The 19,576-nt window shown below is 45.1% G+C and overlaps 3 protein-coding genes across 7 annotated transcripts in view; 1 reads left to right on the forward strand and 2 right to left on the reverse strand.

Moving 5' to 3' along the window:
- LOC115120807 (phosphatidylinositol 3,4,5-trisphosphate 5-phosphatase 2A-like) overlaps positions 1–5,200 on the reverse strand; it is an 80,762-nt gene extending 75,562 nt beyond the window's left edge. The window contains exon 1 of the mRNA XM_065024265.1: positions 4,687–5,200. Coding sequence (XP_064880337.1) covers positions 4,687–4,856 — 170 coding nt within the window. The 5' untranslated portion in view covers positions 4,857–5,200. The remainder of the gene's footprint in view (positions 1–4,686) is intronic.
- A 4,659-nt stretch (positions 5,201–9,859) lies between these two features.
- Positions 9,860–13,516, forward strand: LOC115122286 (anaphase-promoting complex subunit 15-like). 5 transcript variants are annotated; one of them, XM_029651490.2, is made up of 5 exons: positions 9,860–10,055; positions 10,521–10,646; positions 10,760–10,819; positions 12,533–12,673; positions 12,783–13,516. In XM_029651490.2, the coding sequence occupies exons 2-5, from the start codon at positions 10,527–10,529 to the stop codon at positions 12,828–12,830; spliced, it is 369 nt and encodes a 122-aa protein (XP_029507350.1). In that variant the 5' UTR covers positions 9,860–10,055; positions 10,521–10,526; the 3' UTR covers positions 12,831–13,516. The 5 variants fall into 5 exon arrangements, with proteins under 5 accessions (XP_029507350.1, XP_029507348.1, XP_064880338.1 ...); XM_029651488.1 differs by having other exon boundaries at positions 10,045–10,115; XM_029651489.1 differs by having other exon boundaries at positions 10,047–10,123.
- A 2,510-nt stretch (positions 13,517–16,026) lies between these two features.
- Positions 16,027–19,520, reverse strand: LOC115122288 (secreted frizzled-related protein 2-like). The gene is made up of 3 exons (XM_029651493.2): positions 18,544–19,520; positions 18,343–18,423; positions 16,027–18,247 (listed from the first exon to the last, which is right to left on the reverse strand). The coding sequence occupies exons 1-3, from the start codon at positions 19,070–19,072 to the stop codon at positions 17,895–17,897; spliced, it is 963 nt and encodes a 320-aa protein (XP_029507353.1). The 5' UTR covers positions 19,073–19,520; the 3' UTR covers positions 16,027–17,894.
- Positions 19,521–19,576: the final 56 nt, after the last annotated feature.

Below are 19,576 nucleotides of genomic sequence, written 5' to 3' on the forward strand. Positions count from 1 at the left end.
TATTACCTCAACTACCTGGTACCCCTGCACATTGACTCAGTACTGGTTATCCTTGTATATAGTCTAGTTATTACCTCAACTACCTGGTACCCCTGAACATTGACTCAGTACTGGTTATCCTTGTATATAGTCTAGTTATTACCTCAACTACCTGGTACCCCTGCACATTGACTTAGTACTGGTTATCCTTGTATATAGTCTAGTTATTACCTCAACTACCTGGTACCCCTGCACATTGACTCACTACTGGTTATCATTGTATATAGTCTAGTTATTACCTCAACTACCTGGTACCCCTGCACATTGACCCAGTACTGGTTATCCTTGTATATAGTCTAGTTATTACCTCAACTACCTGGTACCCCTGCACATTGACTCAGTACTGGTTATTCTTGTATATAGTCTAGTTATTACCTCATCTACCTAGTACCCCTGCACATTGACTCAGTACTGGTTATCCTTGGATATAGTCTAGTTATTACCTCACCTACTGGTACCCCTGAACATTGACTCAGTACTGGTTATCCTTGGATATAGTCTAGTTATTACCTCAACTACCTGGTACCCCTGCACATTGACTCAGTACTGGTTATCCTTGTATATAGTCTAGTTATTACCTCAACTACCTGGTACCCCTGAACATTGACTCAGTACTGGTTATCCTTGTATATAGTCTAGTTATTACCTCAACTACCTGGTACCCCTGAACATTGACTCAGTACTGGTTATCCTTGTATATAGTCTAGTTATTACCTCAACTACCTGGTACCCCTGCACATTGACTCAGTACGGGTTATCCTTGTATATAGTCTCAGTATTGTTTTTATTGTGTTACTATTTCCTTTTTATTTAGTAAATATTGTTCATACTTTTTTAACTCTGCATTGTTGGGAATGGGCTCATAAATAAGCATTTCACTGTAAACTATTGTACTCAGCACATGTGACCAATAACATTTGATCTGATCTAACATCGTCCAGAACAAGACACACAGCAGTAAGGTGGAGCTACAGCGCTGGGCCTACTGTTCTGTTTTTAGCCGTTTCATTTAAATGAATTTCCAGGCTGCGTCTTGTGGTCACACGGGTATGGGGGAGAGGAACTCACACTCCAAAACAAGCTGAGATGTTTGAAACACACACAATCCTCCATGGTGTGTGTGGGAGAGGAGTTCGTTAGGGATCTCTTCCTGCTCTGATCTCAGAAGGTATTGGCTGCTGTAGAACCCTGCTGTGGGGTAAATACCATTGTTCCAGTAGGAACACTCAACTATACCAGGAATACAAAGATAGAGACAGAGAGATGTTTACTGTTTATTTCCCTTTTGTTTATTGTCTATTTCACCTGCTTTGGCAATATAAACATGTTTCCCATGCCAATAAAGCCCTTTGAATTGAATTGAGAGAGCAACATGGAGAGAGATATATGGAGAGAGATATGGAGAGAGTGATATGGAGAGAGAGAGATATGGCAGAAGAGTGGGAAACAGTATGCTTCACCCCCTATGTGTGTGTTTACAGTAAACACAGTGTTGTATTTAGTGCACTATGCCTCCAGCCCTCTCTCCGTGTCCCTCCAGCCCTCTCTCTGTTTCCCTCCAGCCCTCTCTCTGTTTCCCTCCAGCCCTCTCTCTGTTTCCCTCCAGCCCTCCATCCGTGTCCCTCCAGCCTTCTCTCTGTTTCCCTCCAGCCCTCTCTCTGTTTCCCTCCAGCCCTCTCTCTGTTTCCCTCCAGCCCTCTCTCTGTTTCCCTCCAGCCCTCTCTCTGTTTCCCTCCAGCCCTCCATCCGTGTCCTCCAGCCCTCTCTGTTTTCCTCCAGCCCTCTCTCTGTTTCCCTCCAGCCCTCTCCATGTTTCCCTCCAGCCTTCTCTCTGTTTCCTTCCAGCCCTCTCTCTGTTTCCCTCCAGCCCTCTCTCTGTTTCCCTCCAGCCTTCTCTCTGTTTCCCTCCAGCCTTCTCTCTGTTTCCCTCCAGCCCTCTCTCTGTTTCCCTCCAGCCCTATCTGTTTCCCTCCAGCCCTCTCTCTGTTTCCCTCCAGCCCTCTCTCTGTTTCCCTCCAGCCCTCTCTCTGTTTCCCTCCAGCCCTATCTCTGTTTCCCTCCAGCCCTCTCTCTGTTTCCCTCCAGCCCTCTCTCTGTTTCCCTCCAGCCCTATCTCTCTCTCTCTTATGCTTGTACCCTTTATTTCTCTCCAAAGTAGCCCACACACACACACACACACACACACACACACACACACCCACCAGGTGTTTTAGTGAGGAATGTTTTCTAGTAAACCCTAGCTCCACACACACACAAACAGTGCATAACACTCTGAATCCTTGTAGGTCTGCGTGTTTAAACGTGCTAGGTAGGCCTAGTGCTCTGAGGAATATCTCCCCCATCTCTCTGTAACACACACATGGCCTGGAGGAAACACCCAAATTCCCTCACAGACACAGACACACAGTGAAATGTGTAAACTGGAGTGGGCAGAGGTTGAGGTCAGACCAGCAGAAGAAGTAGAAACTCCATAGGCACCAGACAACCTCCAGACAGCCTCCAGACAACCTCCAGACAACCTCCAGACAGCTTTTAGACAACATCTGTTTCTCCTCTTGTAGCTCTGTAAACCACCACTTTGTTTCTGCACTCTCATCCCTTTACTCCAGCCATGTTTACTTCAACAACACATCCACAGTTCATCATCTCTCATCCCTTTACTCCAGCCATGTTTACTTCAACAACACATCCACAGTTCATCATCTCTCATCCCTTTACTCCAGCCATATTTACTTCAACAACACATCCACAGTTCATCATCTCTCATCCCTTTACCCCAGCCATGTTTACTTCAACAACACATCCACAGTTCATCATCTCTCATCCCTTTACTCCAGCCATGTTTACTTCAACAACACATCCACAGTTCATCATCTCTCATCTCTTTACTCCAGCCATGTTTACTTCAACAACACATCCACAGTTCATCATCTCTCATCCCTTTACTCCAGCCATGTTTACTTCAACAACACATCCACAGTTCATCATCTCTCATCCCTTTACTCCAGCCATGTTTACTTCAACAACACATCCACAGTTCATCATCTCTCATCCCTTTACCCCAGCCATGTTTACTTCAACAACACATCCACAGTTCATCATCTCTCATCCCTTTACTCCAGCCATGTTTACTTCAACAACACATCCACAGTTCATCATCTCTCATCCCTTTACTCCAGCCATGTTTACTTCAACAACACATCCACAGTTCATCATCTCTCATCCCTTTACCCCAGCCATGTTTACTTCAACAACACATCCACAGTTCATCATCTCTCATCCCTTTACTCCAGCCATGTTTACTTCAATAACACATCCACAGTTCATCATCTCTCATCCCTTTACTCCAGCCATGTTTACTTCAACAACACATCCACAGTTCATCATCTCTCATCCCTTTACTCCAGCCATGTTTACTTCAACAACACATCCACAGTTCATCATCTCTCATCTGTGGCAGTAGGATGCACAGACAGATGACACGGCTCTCTCTCTCTCTCTCTCTCTCTCTCTCTCTCTCTCTCAACCACCACTATTTATCAGTGCTCTGAATATCAGCTAGCACGATTTTCATGAAATGCTCCTGAAATATACTGATGCCTCATCTGTCTGTCTGATAGAAAAGGGAAGTGTGTGTGTGTGCGTGTGTGTGTGTGAAAAGGGAAGTGTGTGTGTGTCACATGAGCGAGAGACATGAGAGAGCTGTAAATGTGTGTGAGGTGATGACATGATGGCCACCAGTGCATGTGACATGACATGTGTGATGTCTGTGTTGTTTTGCCTGACCTCGTGACCTGACCAGGTAGCCCATGATGTAACATGGAGTGGATTGGTGATGCTCATGTTATTACACAGAAGTAGCAACAATGGCTGCCCATCCAACCCACTCTCAGAGAGGACAGGACACGGGCCCTCGTTCAATAAAACCCTTTTCCTCCCTTCCCTGAGCACAGTTTCCACCCTTTTAAGTCCACCCTGACCATCAGCAGAGAAATGGGGTGACTGTTCTGATGGCTCCATGCTGAGATGTCAACAGGAGCTGGTAGAGAATTCTAAGCAGCCAACACAACAAGTGTGTCACACTGAGAGTGTGTCTCTGTGTGTGTGTGTGTGTGTGTCTCTGTGTGTGTGTGTGTGTGTGTGTGTGTGTGTGTGTGTGTGTGTGTGTGTGTGAAGACCCCTCTGGTACAGTCTAAATACCTACGTGCAAACTGACAGACACAGGCTGGGTATGATTGGATGTAGGCTACATAGAAAGGATTGTGGTTCAAATAGGCCTACTGTTGGCTGTAGAAAACTTAAACCGAGATGTTGTGATGATGTGTTGACAGGCGAAGTAAAGAAACTAACTTTTCCTGACAGTCCTAGCTAGTTAGATAACTAGTTAGCAAGTTACAATGTAATAGCATGCCTTAAGAACACAATCTATTGATATAGGCTGTTACACTGTAGCCACAGACGGATTGAATGGTTGCTGTGTCCTACTGACTGGCTTCTAGATATTTGATTAGTTGCCACGATGTGTCCCTTCCAACCATGGGACAAATGAAAGCCAGACAGCTCAGAAGTTTAGAAACCATCTAGCCAGTCTATCCTGAAAAGTAAAGCCACACTTTTACGAAGAGAACATTCAATCTGGCTACTTACAGCACACACAAAGCGTACGCCCCGTTAACACTTTCGCTATCCCGAACCAGGAAACTCCCGTCGCGTCCCGCGCGGGCCAGCAGTTCCTCGGCAGCAGCGCGACTCAGGTCCCGGTGATACCACAACGGAGGCGCTAGCCCCAGCGGCGACACCCCGCCGCCACCGGCCATCGCCACAGCCCCAGAAAACACACGGTTTCCTGAGTTAAACAATCTCAACGAGACGATAAATCCGGCAGTTAGAGTGCAAGTAGTGTGAGTCCGAGTTGGAAAACGCTAGAAAACTGTGACGTTAATAGTTTTCGATGGGTCGTTTATGTAGTTTCCTCCGTTCCTGAAAGTCTTGCCATGGAGGCTCCGCTGCTTTCGCGCTTCCCACGGAAATCAGCCTATGTAAATCCTGGAGATGGAGCGAGCTGGAGAGGGAGAGGCATAGCAGCTACAGCGTATATTTCAGCCAAGACTAGGCCTCACAACAACAAAAACTTCCTGTTGTGTGGTGTGCGTGTTTATGCAGCTAACTGTTTATTAACATAGTAATAATTAATACTGGTTCACTTAATGTTTTTACAGTGTTGCATTTTCTATGCGAGGTGTGAGTCCACCTAGTGGTCATGACACAGAAGTGCTCCCACAGGACTGTGACTTATTTTGTCAACCAAGCCTGATCCTTCAATCTATTCCTAAAGCTTCATCCCAGCCCAATTTATGTTTAAAAGAAGTGCTTTGTCTGCATCAACACATGCACACGTACACACACACACAAAGATGGCATCCCTTGCCGCGTTCTCAGAGAATGCGCAGACCAGCTGGCTGGTGTGTTTACGGGCATATTCAATCTCTCCCTTTCCCAGTCTGCTGTCCCCACATGCTTCAAGATGGCCGCCATTGTTCCTGTACCCAAGAAAGCAAAGGTAACTCAACTAAATAACTATCGCCCCGTAGCACTCACTTCTGTCATCATGAAGTGCTTTGAGAGACTAGTCAATGATCACATCATCTCCACCTTACCTGTCACCCTAGACCCACTTCAGTTTGCATACCGCCAAAACAGGTCCACAGACGATGCAATCGCCATCACACTGTACACTGCCCTATCCCATCTGGATAAGAGGAATACATATGTAAGAATGCTGTTAATTGACTATAGCTCAGCATTCAACACCATAGTACCCTCCAAGCTCATCATCAAGCTGGAGGCCCTGGGTCTCAACCCCACCCTGTGCAATTGGGTCCTGGACTTTCTGACGGGCCGCCCCCAGGTGGTAAAGGTAGGAAACAACATCTCCACTTCACTGACCCTCAACACTGGGGCCCCACAAGGGTGTGTGCTCAGCCCCCTCTTGCTCAGCCCCCTCATGTACTCCCTGCATGGCCATGCACGCCTCCAACTCAATCATCAAGTTTGCAGACGACACAACAGTAGTAGGCTTGATTACCAACACCAACGAGACAGCCTACAGAGAGGAGGTGAGGGTACACGGACTGTGGTGTCAGGAATACAACCTCTCACTCAACGTCAACAAAACAAAGAAGATGATCGTGAACTTCAAGAAAGAGCAGAGGGAGCACCCCCCTATCCACATCGAAGGGACAATAGTGGAGAAGGTGGAAAGTTTTATGTTCCTCAGCGTACACAACATAAACTGAAATGGTCCATCGTACACATCACAAACTGAAATCCACACAGACAGTGTGGTGAAGAAGGCTCAGGAGGCTGAAGAAATGTGGCTTGTCACCTAAAACCCTGACACACTTTTACAAAAGCACGACCGAGAGCACTGGTTGGTCTGTATCCCCGCCTGGTACGGCAACTGCACCTCCCTCAACCACAAAGCTCTCCAGAGGGTGGTGTGGTCTGCACAATTTATTTTACCTTTATTTAACTAGGCAAGTCAGTTAAGAACAAATTCTTATTTTCAATTACAGCCTAGGAACAGTGGGTTAACTGCCTGTTCAGGTGCAGAACGACAGATTTGTACCTTGCCAGCTCGGGGGTTTGAACTTGCAACCTTCCAGTTACTAGTCCAACGCTCTAACCACTAGGCTACCCTGCCAACCCCATAGTCAACTACCTGCCAGTCAAGACACCTACAGCACCCGATGTCACAGAAAGGCCAAAAAGATAATCAAGGACAACAACCACCTGAGGCACTGCCTGTTCACCCCGCTATCATCCAGAAGGCGAGGTCAGTACAGGTGCATCAAAGCTCGGACCAAGAGACTGAAAAACCGCTTCTATCTCAAGGCCATCAGACTGCTAAACCGCAATCACTAGCACAGAGAGGCTGCTGCCTACAAAGAGACTCATATCACTGGCCACTTTAAAAATGGATCACTAGTCACTTTAAACAATGCCACTTTAGTAATGTTAACGTATCTTACATTACTCATCTCATATGAATATACTATACCTTATACCATCTACTGCATCTTGCCTATGTCGCTCGACCATCGCTCATCCATATATTTATATGTACATATTCTTATTCCATCCCTTTAGATTTGTGTGTATTCGGTAGTTGTTGGGGAATTGTTAGATTACTTGTTAGATATTACTGCACTGTCGGAAGTAGAAGCACAAGCATTGCTCTACACTCGCATTAACATCTGCTAACCATGTGTATGTGACCAATACTATTTGATTTGATTTGTAGAGTGTGAGGTGAGTGGGACCTGGAGAGAGGCTATGTATTAATAGCCTTATGGACCTCATCCATCTTTCTGCTATTCTTGGCTATGTCATCACACAGAGCATGGTCAGTGTAAGTGTGTGTAAGTCTCTGTACATGTGTGTGTATGTGCTTCTGTGAGAGAGTATGTGCCACATCTCAGGCAGCAGGGGTGAGGACTATGGCCTGGTAACCACAGGTACCAGGAGGCTAGCCACGCCCATAATACGCTCTGTGACAAATGAAAACATAAAAGACAAGAACAGACTGTACACACACACACACACACACACACACACACATAGGGGAATGGAACACCCCATAATTACTGAGAACTGAAGCAGATTGGCCTCCCTCTCAGACTGGTCATGTGTTTTTGGTTCCCTGAAATATCCTAACGTCCTAGACAGAGAGTAAGGTTCTGTTGGCAGCCTCAGTGCCAAGGCGGGCTGAGTGCCAAACACTAAACACTGAACCCTTCTACGGGAGAGGAAAGAGAGGAGGGAAGGGAGAAGAGAACAGCATGAAGAGGGAGTACGGGTGAGGACTGAGGAAAGAGGTCATTATTTTCCTGTGGCTCTGGTCAAAAGTAGTGCATATTTCGTTTTTTTAATTGAACCTTTATTTACTGTGTGGAATAGGATGTAATTTGATATGAGACATATAGCCACAGAAACACAGTTACAGAGTGTAGGAATACAAGGACACATAAAGCCATCTATGACATAAGCATCTGTGGTTTTATTCAAAGCAGGACAATGCTTAATGACATTGTTGCCAGGAGGAGGAGTGTGTTGCTGGGGCAGCACGTTGCCAGGGTGGTGTGGTTTAAGCAGTATTCTGCCACCTTCTTGTTGGGGTTCTTTCCGGTGAACCACAGCTGCAGGCAGCAGAGAAGGAAGGGAGGAGAGAGGGGTGGAGAGGACAGGATAAAGAAACAATGTTTCATCACAATGTTTTATTTTGCATTTAAATGTTTGTGTGTGTCTGTGAGAGAGTGTATACCTGTGTGTGCGTGTATGTGTGTGTCAAATCAAATCACATTTTCTTAATCACATGCTTTGTAAACAACAGGTGTAGACTAACAGCAAAATGCTTACTTACAGGCCCTTCCCAACCATGCAGAGAGAAAGAAAAAAGAGAAATAATAGAAAAGTAATAACAAGTAATAATAAAATACACAATGAGTATGATAACTTGGCTATATACACGGGGTACCAGTACAGAGTCGATGTGCAGGGGTACGAGGTCATTGAGATAGATATGTACAGTACCAGTCAAAGGTTTGGAGACATCCACTCACTAAAAAATAAAAATAAAAACATCCACTCATTCCAGGGTTTTTCTTTATTTGGTAGGCCGTCATTGTAAATAAGAATTTGTTGTTAACTGAGTTAAATAAAGGTTAAATAAATAAACATTAAAAATATAATTTGTACTATTTTCTACATTGTAGAATCATGTAGTAACCAAAAAGTATTAAACAAATCAAAATATATTTGATATTTTTCAAAGTAGCACCCTTTGCCTTGATGACAGCTTTGCACACTATTGGCATTCTCTCAAACAGCTTCACCTGGAATGCTTTTCCAACAGTCTTGAATGAGTTCCCACATATGCTGAGCACTTGTTGGCTGCTTTTCCTCTGCGGTCCAACTCATCCCAAACCATCTCTATCGGGTTGAGGTCCCTGGTATAGAAGCGTTGATGCAGTCAGTCAGCACTCAGTGGTGCAGCTGTAGAACCTTTTGAGGATCTGAGGGCCCATGCCAAATCTTTACGGCCTCCTGAGAGGGAAGAAGCGTTGTCGTGCCCTCTTCTCCAACTGTGCTGGTGTGTGTGGACCATGATAGATCCTTAATGATAAGGACACTGAGGAACTTGAAGCTCTCGACCCACTCTAGCCCTGTTGACAGTGGTGTAAAGTACTTTAGTAAAAATACTTGAAAGTACTACTTAAGTCGTGTTTTGGGGTATTAGTACTTTACTTTACTATTTATATTTTGGACAACTTTTACTTCTACTTCACTACATTCCTAAATAAAATTATGCACTTTTTACTCCTTCAATTGTCCCTGACACCCAAACATATTTGTTATATATTTGAATGTTTAGCAGGATAGGAGAATGGTCTAATGTGCACACCTATCAAGAGAACATCCCTGGTCATTCCTACTACCTTTGACCACTAAACACATGCTTATAAATTATGCCTGAGTGTTCGAGTATGCACCTGGTTATCTGTAAATTAAAAAAACAAGAAAATCGTACCTTCTGGTTTGCTTAATATAAGCAATTTGAAATTGCTGTAGGGATGGTTGTTGGCAGTTGAATCTGATTTTTTTTTATTATATTTTTTTTATTAGTTGGTCTGATATACAGCCAAAACAGTAGGTGGTGGCATGCACCTATAGCATTTGTTTGTGGACCGCAATAATATCAAAGAAGACCTCGTATAGCAATACACCAATAAGTGTAGTCTGCCATAAAACCAAAGATAGAACAATGAGATGGTTGAGTTGTAAAAATCTTTGATAAACCTCTAGAACAAGAATCAGCAGTAGTAGTAGTAGTAATAGTAGTAGTAGTAGTAATAGTAGTAGTAGTAGTAGTAGTAGTAGTAGTAGGAGTAAGCGGAACGTATGTGGAAGGATATGCGTACACACCGGGAGCGTTTACAAAACAACACTGGTTTCCGGTCAGTTTAAATTTGAAATTTATATTTTGATAGCTACTAGTCGGGATAGTGGTTTGACAAGTAAGACGGTGAATATTATGACATGTACAGTAAATATGTGTCATTTTTTTTGTTGATGCATTAGATATTGTTTCGTAACATAGCTAACTAGCTAACGCGTTAGCTACATTATGCAGGATGAAGAGTGTTTGCTAGCTAGTAAGGAAGATCTGCAGTAACTTAACAGATACCATTTTAAAGTCTTCAAAACCTAATCTGTGCAATTCTTACAGTAGCTAACCTACCCAAGTTAGCAGCTAGCTAGCTATGTTGTGACATTTCTTACAGGTACCTTTCGCTAGCTACACTCTCAACACATTGTTAGGGTTACTGAAACCAACATCTGATTGTACTCATCTAGCCAGGTCTGTTATCTAGGGGTGCTGATAGCTATCCTGTCTCAATGAAGTATTTGTGTCTTCTCAGACAGAGATGTCCACGCAGTTCCCCTCGCTGTTTCCCAGGATGACAGAGACTCTGTGGTTCAACCTGGACCGGCCGTGTGTGGATGAGACAGAGTTACACCAACAGGAGCAGCAGCACCAGACCTGGGTACAATCAAACAAACACAGAGAGAGAAAAGAAAGGGCAAGACTAGAAGGAGTGACAGAGCCAACCTGGGTTCAGACATACACACACTGACCTCTCCTGTCTCTCCCCCTTAGTTACAGAGCATCTCAGAGAAGGACAATAGCCTGATGCCTATTGGGAAGCCAATTTTTGAGGTATCTGAGCTTTAAATAATGTTTATTTTACTTACCTAGACAACTGACCTGTCGGTCACTCATATTTTCATCCAAAAGTTGACCCAAATGTATACAAGATGCTTATGGATTTTGACCAAGTCCTGCGATATTGCAAAGGTGAATCATGTTCACATTTATTTTACCTTTATTTATGCAGGGAGTCACCATTGAGACCAGTGTCTCTTTCACAAGGGAACCCTGCAAATACAATTTCATACGACCAAATCGAAAACAATATATATCCAGTAAAATACAGTACAACACAAATGTCACACTTTTTTTATTACATTCCTCAATAAGAAGGTCCCCAATCAATATTTTAAATTGCCCGAGCAGCACCAGAATTGTAATGTAGTTTGTTCTATGTGGGGTGGAAAGGGCATGTGGGGCATTACAATTCAATAAAATAGAGAAGTTCATGTTTGCATTTTGTGGTTATTCCCAACAGCTCCCAGGTTTGGGAGAGTCATTAGGGCCAGAGGAGGGAGGGCAAGCAAGAGCTTCAATTATACCATCCAAAGATGGTGTAAAGCTACAGTAGGAGAGAACAGCACAGCTAGCTACATTCCCCACAGATATATTTTTAGGTTCACTGAAACCCAAATCTGATCAGCTGTGTACTAATCTATCCCGGTCTGTTATCTAGGTGGGTGCTGATAGCTATCCTGTCTCAGTGAAGTGTGTCTTCTCAGACAGAGATGTCCATGCTGTTTCCCAGGATGACCGTCTCTGTGGTTCAAGACTGCTGTTATGCTTTTGTAATGCTCGCTAGCTCGCATTCAAACCAAGTAAAGTTAAAGATGGTGATCCTAAACCCCCTACCCTGTGTTAACTTGGTTATGGGGGTGTGGTACACAGAAAGAGAGTTTAGCAGCTAGGGAGAGGTTTTAATATGTCATGACATTTAATTCCTCAAATTTTACCAATTGTTTCACTGGATGTGCTACCTTGTCCTCAGACCTGCTGTTTTCAACTCTCTCCCTCCATCCCACTACTGTACCTGCTGTCTCGACCACTGAATGGGGCTCAGTGGTCTAAGGCACTGCATCTCAGTGCTAGAGGTGTCACTACAGACCCTGGTTCGATTCCAGACTGTATCACAACAGGCCGTGATTGGGAGTCCCATAGGGCGGTGCACAATTGGCCCAGCATCGTCAGGGTTTGGCCGGGGTAGACCGTCATTGTAAATAAGAATTTGTTTTTAACTGACTTGCTAGTTAAATCAAATAAAAACGCTTGGCTATGAAAAACCAACTGACATTTACTCCTGAGGTACTGACCTGTTGCAGACTCTACAACCACTGTGATTATTATTTGACTGCTGGTCATTTGTGAACATTTGAACATTTTGAAGAACGATCTGGCCTTGTATTCTTATAATCTCCAACTGGTACAGCCAGAAGAGAATTTCCTAGGTTCCTGCCTTTCTAGGGAGTTTTTCCTAGCCACAATGCTTCTGCTTTGCTTGCTGTTTGGGGTTTTAGCCTGGATTTCTGTATAGCACTTTGTGACATTGGCTGATGAAAAAAGGGCTTTATAAATACAATTTGATTTGATTGTTTACCATTTTGCTTCAACGTTTGGAATAAAATAAGATAGTGGTCTTTTCTTTTATAGTGGCTGTTAAGGATGTTTTCTGTCATTTTTCCATGCTCACTCTGGTGTGTGTTTGCGTTCTCTGTGGGTGTGTAGCAAACATTTGACGAGGAAGAAGAGGAGGAGGATGAAGATGAGGAAGATAGTGAGGAAGACTCTGAAGATGAAGAGGACATGCAGGACATAGATGAGATGAACGACTACAACGAGTCACCGGATGACGGAGAGGTCAACGAGGTCAATGCGCGCGCACACACACTCAGGGGTTAGGGGTCATGTCTATGGAGCACTATATAAGGGAAATACTAGGCCTCCTGATTCTTAATGTCACTCATCCCTCTCTCAGGTGGATATGGAGGGAGCAGACCAAGACCAGGACCAGTGGATGATCTAGGCCAGAGTGATCCTCGCTGCTCTCTGATGCCCCCTTGGTAGCGCTCATCTACTCTGCCGGACAGTGGCTTTTGGTTGGTGAACTTTCCCTGCTGTTCACACCCACCCTGTGAAACTAAAGAGGGAGGTGTGAGCTGTGGGGTGTTACTGTATGGAGAAAGTGCAGTGTGCGTGTTCTCTCATTCAGTGTTCTACAGTTGCAATGTGTGAAAACTGTAAAACATTTTTCTCTTGAAACAAGTGTTTTTTGCAACATTAAGAGAAAGAACTTCTGCTCCACCTCAACCTCCCCTCTGCTAGTTCTGTCCTCCCCCACAGATCACGAGACAATCAGACCCTTTGTTTAGACGATGCACACATCAAACTCAAGGACATCAGAGTGCACTCACTCCCCTCTCTGGTAGTCGTTGTTCTGTGTGTGTACTTTGACTTCCCCGTCCGTCCGTCGCCAGTCGCGTCACATCTGAATGGGCATAAACCATAGCCTGTACACTGCACCTGCGTAATCTGCTGTGTGGGTGTGCTGTCAACAGAAACCTGGAGAGTTAAAAAACAAACGTTAGTATTCAACTAAACTGATTTTAAAAAGGAACTACACAGGTGCTCGTATGTATGTATGTAAAGTAAATGCCTTTTTAATTGGTCCAGTGTCTTATGTAAATAAAGAGAAACATTGTGTACAGATAATGTATGTAATGGATTTATTGATGCCACACAGACTTGTATAACACGTGTTAGATGCTGTCTGAGCGATATTCAACCAGCAGGGGGCACTACGCAAAAGGCAGCAGGAGACTAGGAGGGTCAAGGCAGCAGGAGGCTCAGACAACAAAACCACAAGTAAGTTGTACCCAACCTTGCATGTCTTAGTAATAGATGTGTTTCTCTCTCTCACTGTGTCATCTTCGAAGCCTTGTGTGACCTCTGCTATGGCAGTGATTCTTGCATCCATTTCCACACTGTAGAGCCTGGTGCCCAGGCGATAAGCACTGTGCTGTATCCACAGTGGGAACCCAGCACTGTAGAGCCTGGTGCCCAGGCGATAAGCACTGTGCTGTATCCACAGTGGGAACCCAGCACTGTAGAGCCTGGTGCCCAGGCGATAAGCGCTGTGCTGTATCCACAGTGGGAACCCAGCACTAGAGCCTGGTGCCCAGGCGATAAGCGCTGTGCTGTATCCACAGTGGGAACCCAGCACTGTAGAGCCTGGTGCCCAGGCGATAAGCGCTGTGCTGTATCCACAGTGGGAACCCAGCACTGTAGTGCCTAGTGCCCAGGCGATAAGCGCTGTGCTGTATCCACAGTGGGAACCCAGCACTGTAGAGCCTGGTGCCCAGGCGATAAGCGCTGTGCTGTATCCACAGTGGGAACCCAGCACTGTAGAGCCTGGTGCCCAGGCGATAAGCGCTGTGCTGTATCCACAGTGGGAACCCAGCACTGTCGGAGGGCAGTGCTCGGAAAATAATCCGGTCCCTTATCTTACCTACACACACATAGGTGTGGTCAGACAGGCAAATGTGGATGGAGAAGAGAGGGAGAAGAATTTCAGTCAGGTGGGGTCACCTTTCTCGGGGCTGATAATGTTGCTGAACTCCACCTTGCTGCACCAGAGGTCAAAGGTTTTCAGGATGCTTTCTGGGTCGCCAGGGGTGGCGTGGGTCAGAACATACTGGAAGGCCCTCTCTTCCCGGCTCAGCCTAGTATTACAGTCATATCACATCCTCACCAGCACCGCCCGGTAGAACAACAAAGTAGTAGTAGTAGGGAATAAGTCAACACCAGGGGGAGGAAGGCCAGCATTATGGCACCAGACACCATAGTACTGCTGCAAGGAGAAACACACACATACAGTAGGTACACACACTAACACACACATCTAAACACACACCAGGAGAAGGGAGACTACCAGCGCACATACTATTCATTAAAAAAGATAATAAAATAAACTCCTCAATTACACAAACACCCATTACAGTCCATTCTGTACTTATAGACCAGCAATCTAACCAACATACACAGCTGTTCCTCCGGCCAACACCATACTGCAGTTACTAGAGTTTTACGCTGAGTGACAGGAGATTCTCTCACCTCACTGACAAACAACTCTACATTGAACTACTACAACTCAACCTACCATAACACAAACCTCTTGTAAAAAGTATATTCTCACCCACAAAACCGCCATACAGCAAAAACAAGACTCATCTGCCCAGAGATGAGTTTGTCAAATAGAAATGCAAAAAGGTTATTGTGTGTGTCTGTAGTCAGAGCTCCACAGGTGAGGGCAGAGTGTGTCTGTAGTCAGAGCTCCACAGGTGAGGGCAGAGTGTGTCTGTAGTCAGAGCTCCACAGGTGAGGGCAGAGTGTGTCTGTAGTCAGAGCTCCACAGGTGAGGGCAGAGTGTGTCTGTAGTCAGAGCTCCACAGGTGAGGGCAGAGTGTGTCTGTAGTCAGAGCTCCACAGGTGAGGGCAGAGTGTGTCTGTAGTCAGAGCACCACAGGTGAGGGCAGAGTGTGTCTGTAGTCAGAGCTCCACAGGTGAGGGCAGAGTGTGTCTGTAGTCAGAGCACCACAGGTGAGGGCAGAGTGTGTCTGTAGTCAGAGCACCACAGGTGAGGGCAGAGTGTGTCTGTAGTCAGAGCACCACAGGTGAGGGCAGAGTGTCTGTAGTCAGCTCCACAGGTGAGGGCAGAGTGTGTCTGTAGTCAGAGCTCCACAGGTGAGGGCAGAGTGTGTCTGTAGTCAGAGCTCCACAGGTGAGGGCAGAGTGTGTCTGTAGTCAGAGCTCCACAGGTGAGGGCAGAGTGTGTATGTAGTAAGGAAGTTGGCCTTCTGAATTATTCATTGATAACCTGAGGCACGTTTGTTTTATTAACAGAAAACAGGTGTGGCCATAGTACCCCTCCCCAGCCCCACTCCATCGTTTCTCACACATATTATTATTGACTAACTATTATGTCATAATAAACATACAGCAATACATCACTGGTAGGCTCCAGGGAAAGTTCTTCATATGTTGACTCAAGACACTCGATGTAGGAGGGCAGAGAGAAAGGGGGGGGTGAGAGACAGACAGACATGGGTGGATTAGGTGTACAGACACATGTGTGGTGTGAGTCTAGACTCAGGTTTGTCTCTTCCTACAAACAGAAGGATCCAGAAAACACAAATGCACAGAAAATAATAGTGACAGCAGTATTTACAGCTCAAAATAATGTTTATTACACACTGTTACACAGCAGTCTCTGATGTTACTATCAGCCAATAATACTCTGCTTTGAATGGAACTAATGCTGCTCTGTGCCTCACTGGTAACTGTGTCCTCACTCGGCTCACACAAATCACAATCATGTTCTCACATTTGATTTAAAAAATAATAATAATATTCAGAATTGAATACACTTAATAATGAATATGTGACAGGTGCCCAGAACATAGATCCAAACAAACACACTGGTCCTCTGATAGTCTCTCTTCTGCCTAGCAGGTCTTCGTAGATCTGAACAGACTGGGTAGATACTTAATTATTCTTATTTTTATTTATTTAACCTTTATTTATCTAGGAAAGTCAGTTAAGAACAAATTCTTATTTATAATGACGACACTGGACCAATTGTGCGCCACCCTATGAGACTCCCAATCACGGCCAGATGTGATTCTGCCTGGATTCGAACCAGGGAATGTAGTGACACCTCGTGCACTGAGATGCAGTATCTTAAACCCCTGAGTCACTCTGGAGCCCTATGATGAAGGCACAACTTCTCCAGAGCTAGATGATATGAATATGAAAGGGATATTGAAGAGATATGAAAGGGATATTGAAGGGATATGAAAGGGATATTGAAGGGATATGAAAGGGATATTAAAGGGATATGAAAGGGATATTGAAGGGATATGAAAGGGATATTGAAGGGATATGAAAGGGATATGAAAGGGATATTGAAGGGATATGAAAGGGATATTGAAGGGATATGAAAGGGATATTGAAGGGATATGAAAGGGATATTGAAGGGATATGAAAGGGATATTGAAGGGATATGAAAGGGATATGAAAGGGATATGAAAGGGATATTGAAGGGATATGAAAGGGATATTGAAGGGATATGAAAGGGATATGAAAGGGATATTGAAGGGATATGAAAGGGATATTGAAGGGATATTGAAGGGATATGAAAGGGATATTGAAGGGATATGAAAGGGATATGAAAGGGATATTGAAGGGATATGAAAGGGATATGAAAGGGATATTGAAGGGATATGAAAGGGATATTGAAGGGATATTGAAGGGATATGAAAGGGATATGAAAGGGATATTGAAGGGATATGAAAGGGATATGAAAGGGATATTGAAGGGATATGAAAGGGATATTGAAGGGATATGAAAGGGATATTGAAGGGATATTGAAGGGATATTGAAGGGATATGAAAGGGATATTGAAGGGATATGGAAGGGATATGAAAGGGATATTGAAGGGATATGAAAGGGATATGAAAGGGATATGAAAGGGATATTGAAGGGATATGAAAGGGATATGAAAGGGATATTGAAGGGATATGAAAGGGATATGAAAGGGATATGAAAGGGATATTGAAGGGATATGAAAGGGATATGAAAGGGATATGAAAGGGATATTGAAGGGATATGAAAGGGATATTGAAGGGATATGAAAGGGATATTGAAGGGATATGAAAGGGATATTGAAGGGATATGAAAGGGATATGAAAGGGATATTGAAGGGATATTGAAGGGATATGAAAGGGATATTGAAGGGATATGAAAGGGATATGAAAGGGATATGAAAGGGATATGGAAGGGATATGAAAGGGATATTGAAGGGATATGAAAGGGATATGAAAGGGATATTGAAGGGATATGAAAGGGATATTGAAGGGATATGAAAGGGATATTGAAGGGATATGAACGGGATATGAAAGGGATATTGAAGGGATATGGAAGGGATAGGGTCTAGGCCAAGAGGCTGACATGTAACAGGGCTGTGGTGTCCTCTCATACGCATCCAATTGGCCAAATTGGAAAGTCTCTTTATGCTTGTTTGATGACATCATCAGCAGGGTTGTTTGAGCAGTCTCCTGATGAACTTCTTTAGTTCTTTGTCCCCCTTCCTCCATCTCACAAGCCTAGAGAGGATCAACCTGCCCTCCTGTATGTCAGCAAGGCCCAGGTACCACACCCCTGCCACGGACCCCTTCCCCCCTCCCCCATTTGCCTCCTCCAGGGCAGGACAGGTGCAGGTACCCCCTTCCTGCAGCCAAAGGGCACTGTAGGCCATTGCCCCCCGGACGCCCTCAGCCCTCTCCGTGCCTCCACCCTCCCACCTCAGGATGCGACTCCGGCCCAGAGGGACTAACCTGCAGTCACCCCCCTCCACAGACACACTCCCGATAAGCAGTTTAAAGGCTGAGAGGAAAAAAACACAGAAATACATGTAAACAGGTTATACCTCTATAAGCCTTTGTCTAAAGTGTGACCAATGCCATACACATATCACTCACCATATGGACTCTTACAGAAGTTGTTCTGGATGTCTGTCTCCCCCTCAGCAGCCAGACTGCATGAGTCACAGATCACTGTTCCTGAGGACACCAAGAGACATGCCACGGAGAACAGGGTTAGTTCGTGTGTGTGAAAGGGCTTGGAAAATGTTTGCAGAGGATCAGCTTTCTATGATAATGATGATAACGACAGGCACAAACCCTCTGATGCCTCCTCGTGACCCGCTTCCTCTCCCTTCCGCGCACGCTGTGTGTCTTGGGTCGTGGTGGGAATACAGAGATGGACCCCGCGTGGGAACTGTGTGCAGTTGAACATGTCGGGCCACGGGAACCCGAACGCGCTCATCACAGGGAGACAACTGTCCCTCACAGCCTCGCACAGCCCACGGCAGGGGCGCACGGGCCCCTCCGGTAGGCACACCGGGGCGAATAGCGAGCACAAGAACTTCTTGGTATCCCGATGGCAGAGTTTGGAGACCAACGGCAGCCAGGCGGCCGACTGTTGCTGGGCTTCTTTCAATGAGTCGTGCCCCAGCAGGTTGGGCAGCCGCATATCCCCGTAACCGACGCCGTGGCACAGAGAAAGTGTGCTGGGGATGGGCTTACACACAGAGCGAAACGAAGAGGAACTGAGACTTTCGGACGCAAACTGAATGGAGCTGTCTGTGGTCAAAACCGAGGCGAAAGAAATAGACACCAACACGCAAAGTGATAACTTAAATTGAGCCATACTGACGACACGTGTAGAATAAAAAAAAACAAAGCAGCACGGTGGTTGTTCAGCAGTCCTGGAGAAGTGCGTAGCCGGTTGGAACCAACCTAGTATTAGGCTAGTGTGTAATGAGAGGGCGCCTGGCGTCACCCAGTCATGCAGAACAAACTGGTTCTTACATCAAATGCAATGGTGTGACTCCCGGTTGTTGAGGCTGTAAAAGTGGCTTTGTTATTAGAACGGGGGGGGCGTCTGAAAGACTGTTTGTTGTTTTATCTTCCCATAGCAGTCTGCCCAGAACCTGCCCCCAATGAGTCTGTGCTAGCAATGTATTTTTGCCATCTATTCGTTATGCATTTTCCTTACGTTGCGGTCTGTTTTCTGCAGGTTTATTCCCCAGTCAAAACAACAGCAAGCTCACTATTTTAGCAAGTCTTTAAAAAAATAAAATACCCCTGTCACGTGATTAGGGCATCTGTCCCCATGGCATCTTCACATTGGCCGGATGTCATATGTTTGTTG

This window comes from Oncorhynchus nerka, linkage group LG11 (assembly GCF_034236695.1).
Source record: "Oncorhynchus nerka isolate Pitt River linkage group LG11, Oner_Uvic_2.0, whole genome shotgun sequence".
NCBI classification, from domain to species: Eukaryota; Metazoa; Chordata; class Actinopteri; order Salmoniformes; family Salmonidae; genus Oncorhynchus; species Oncorhynchus nerka.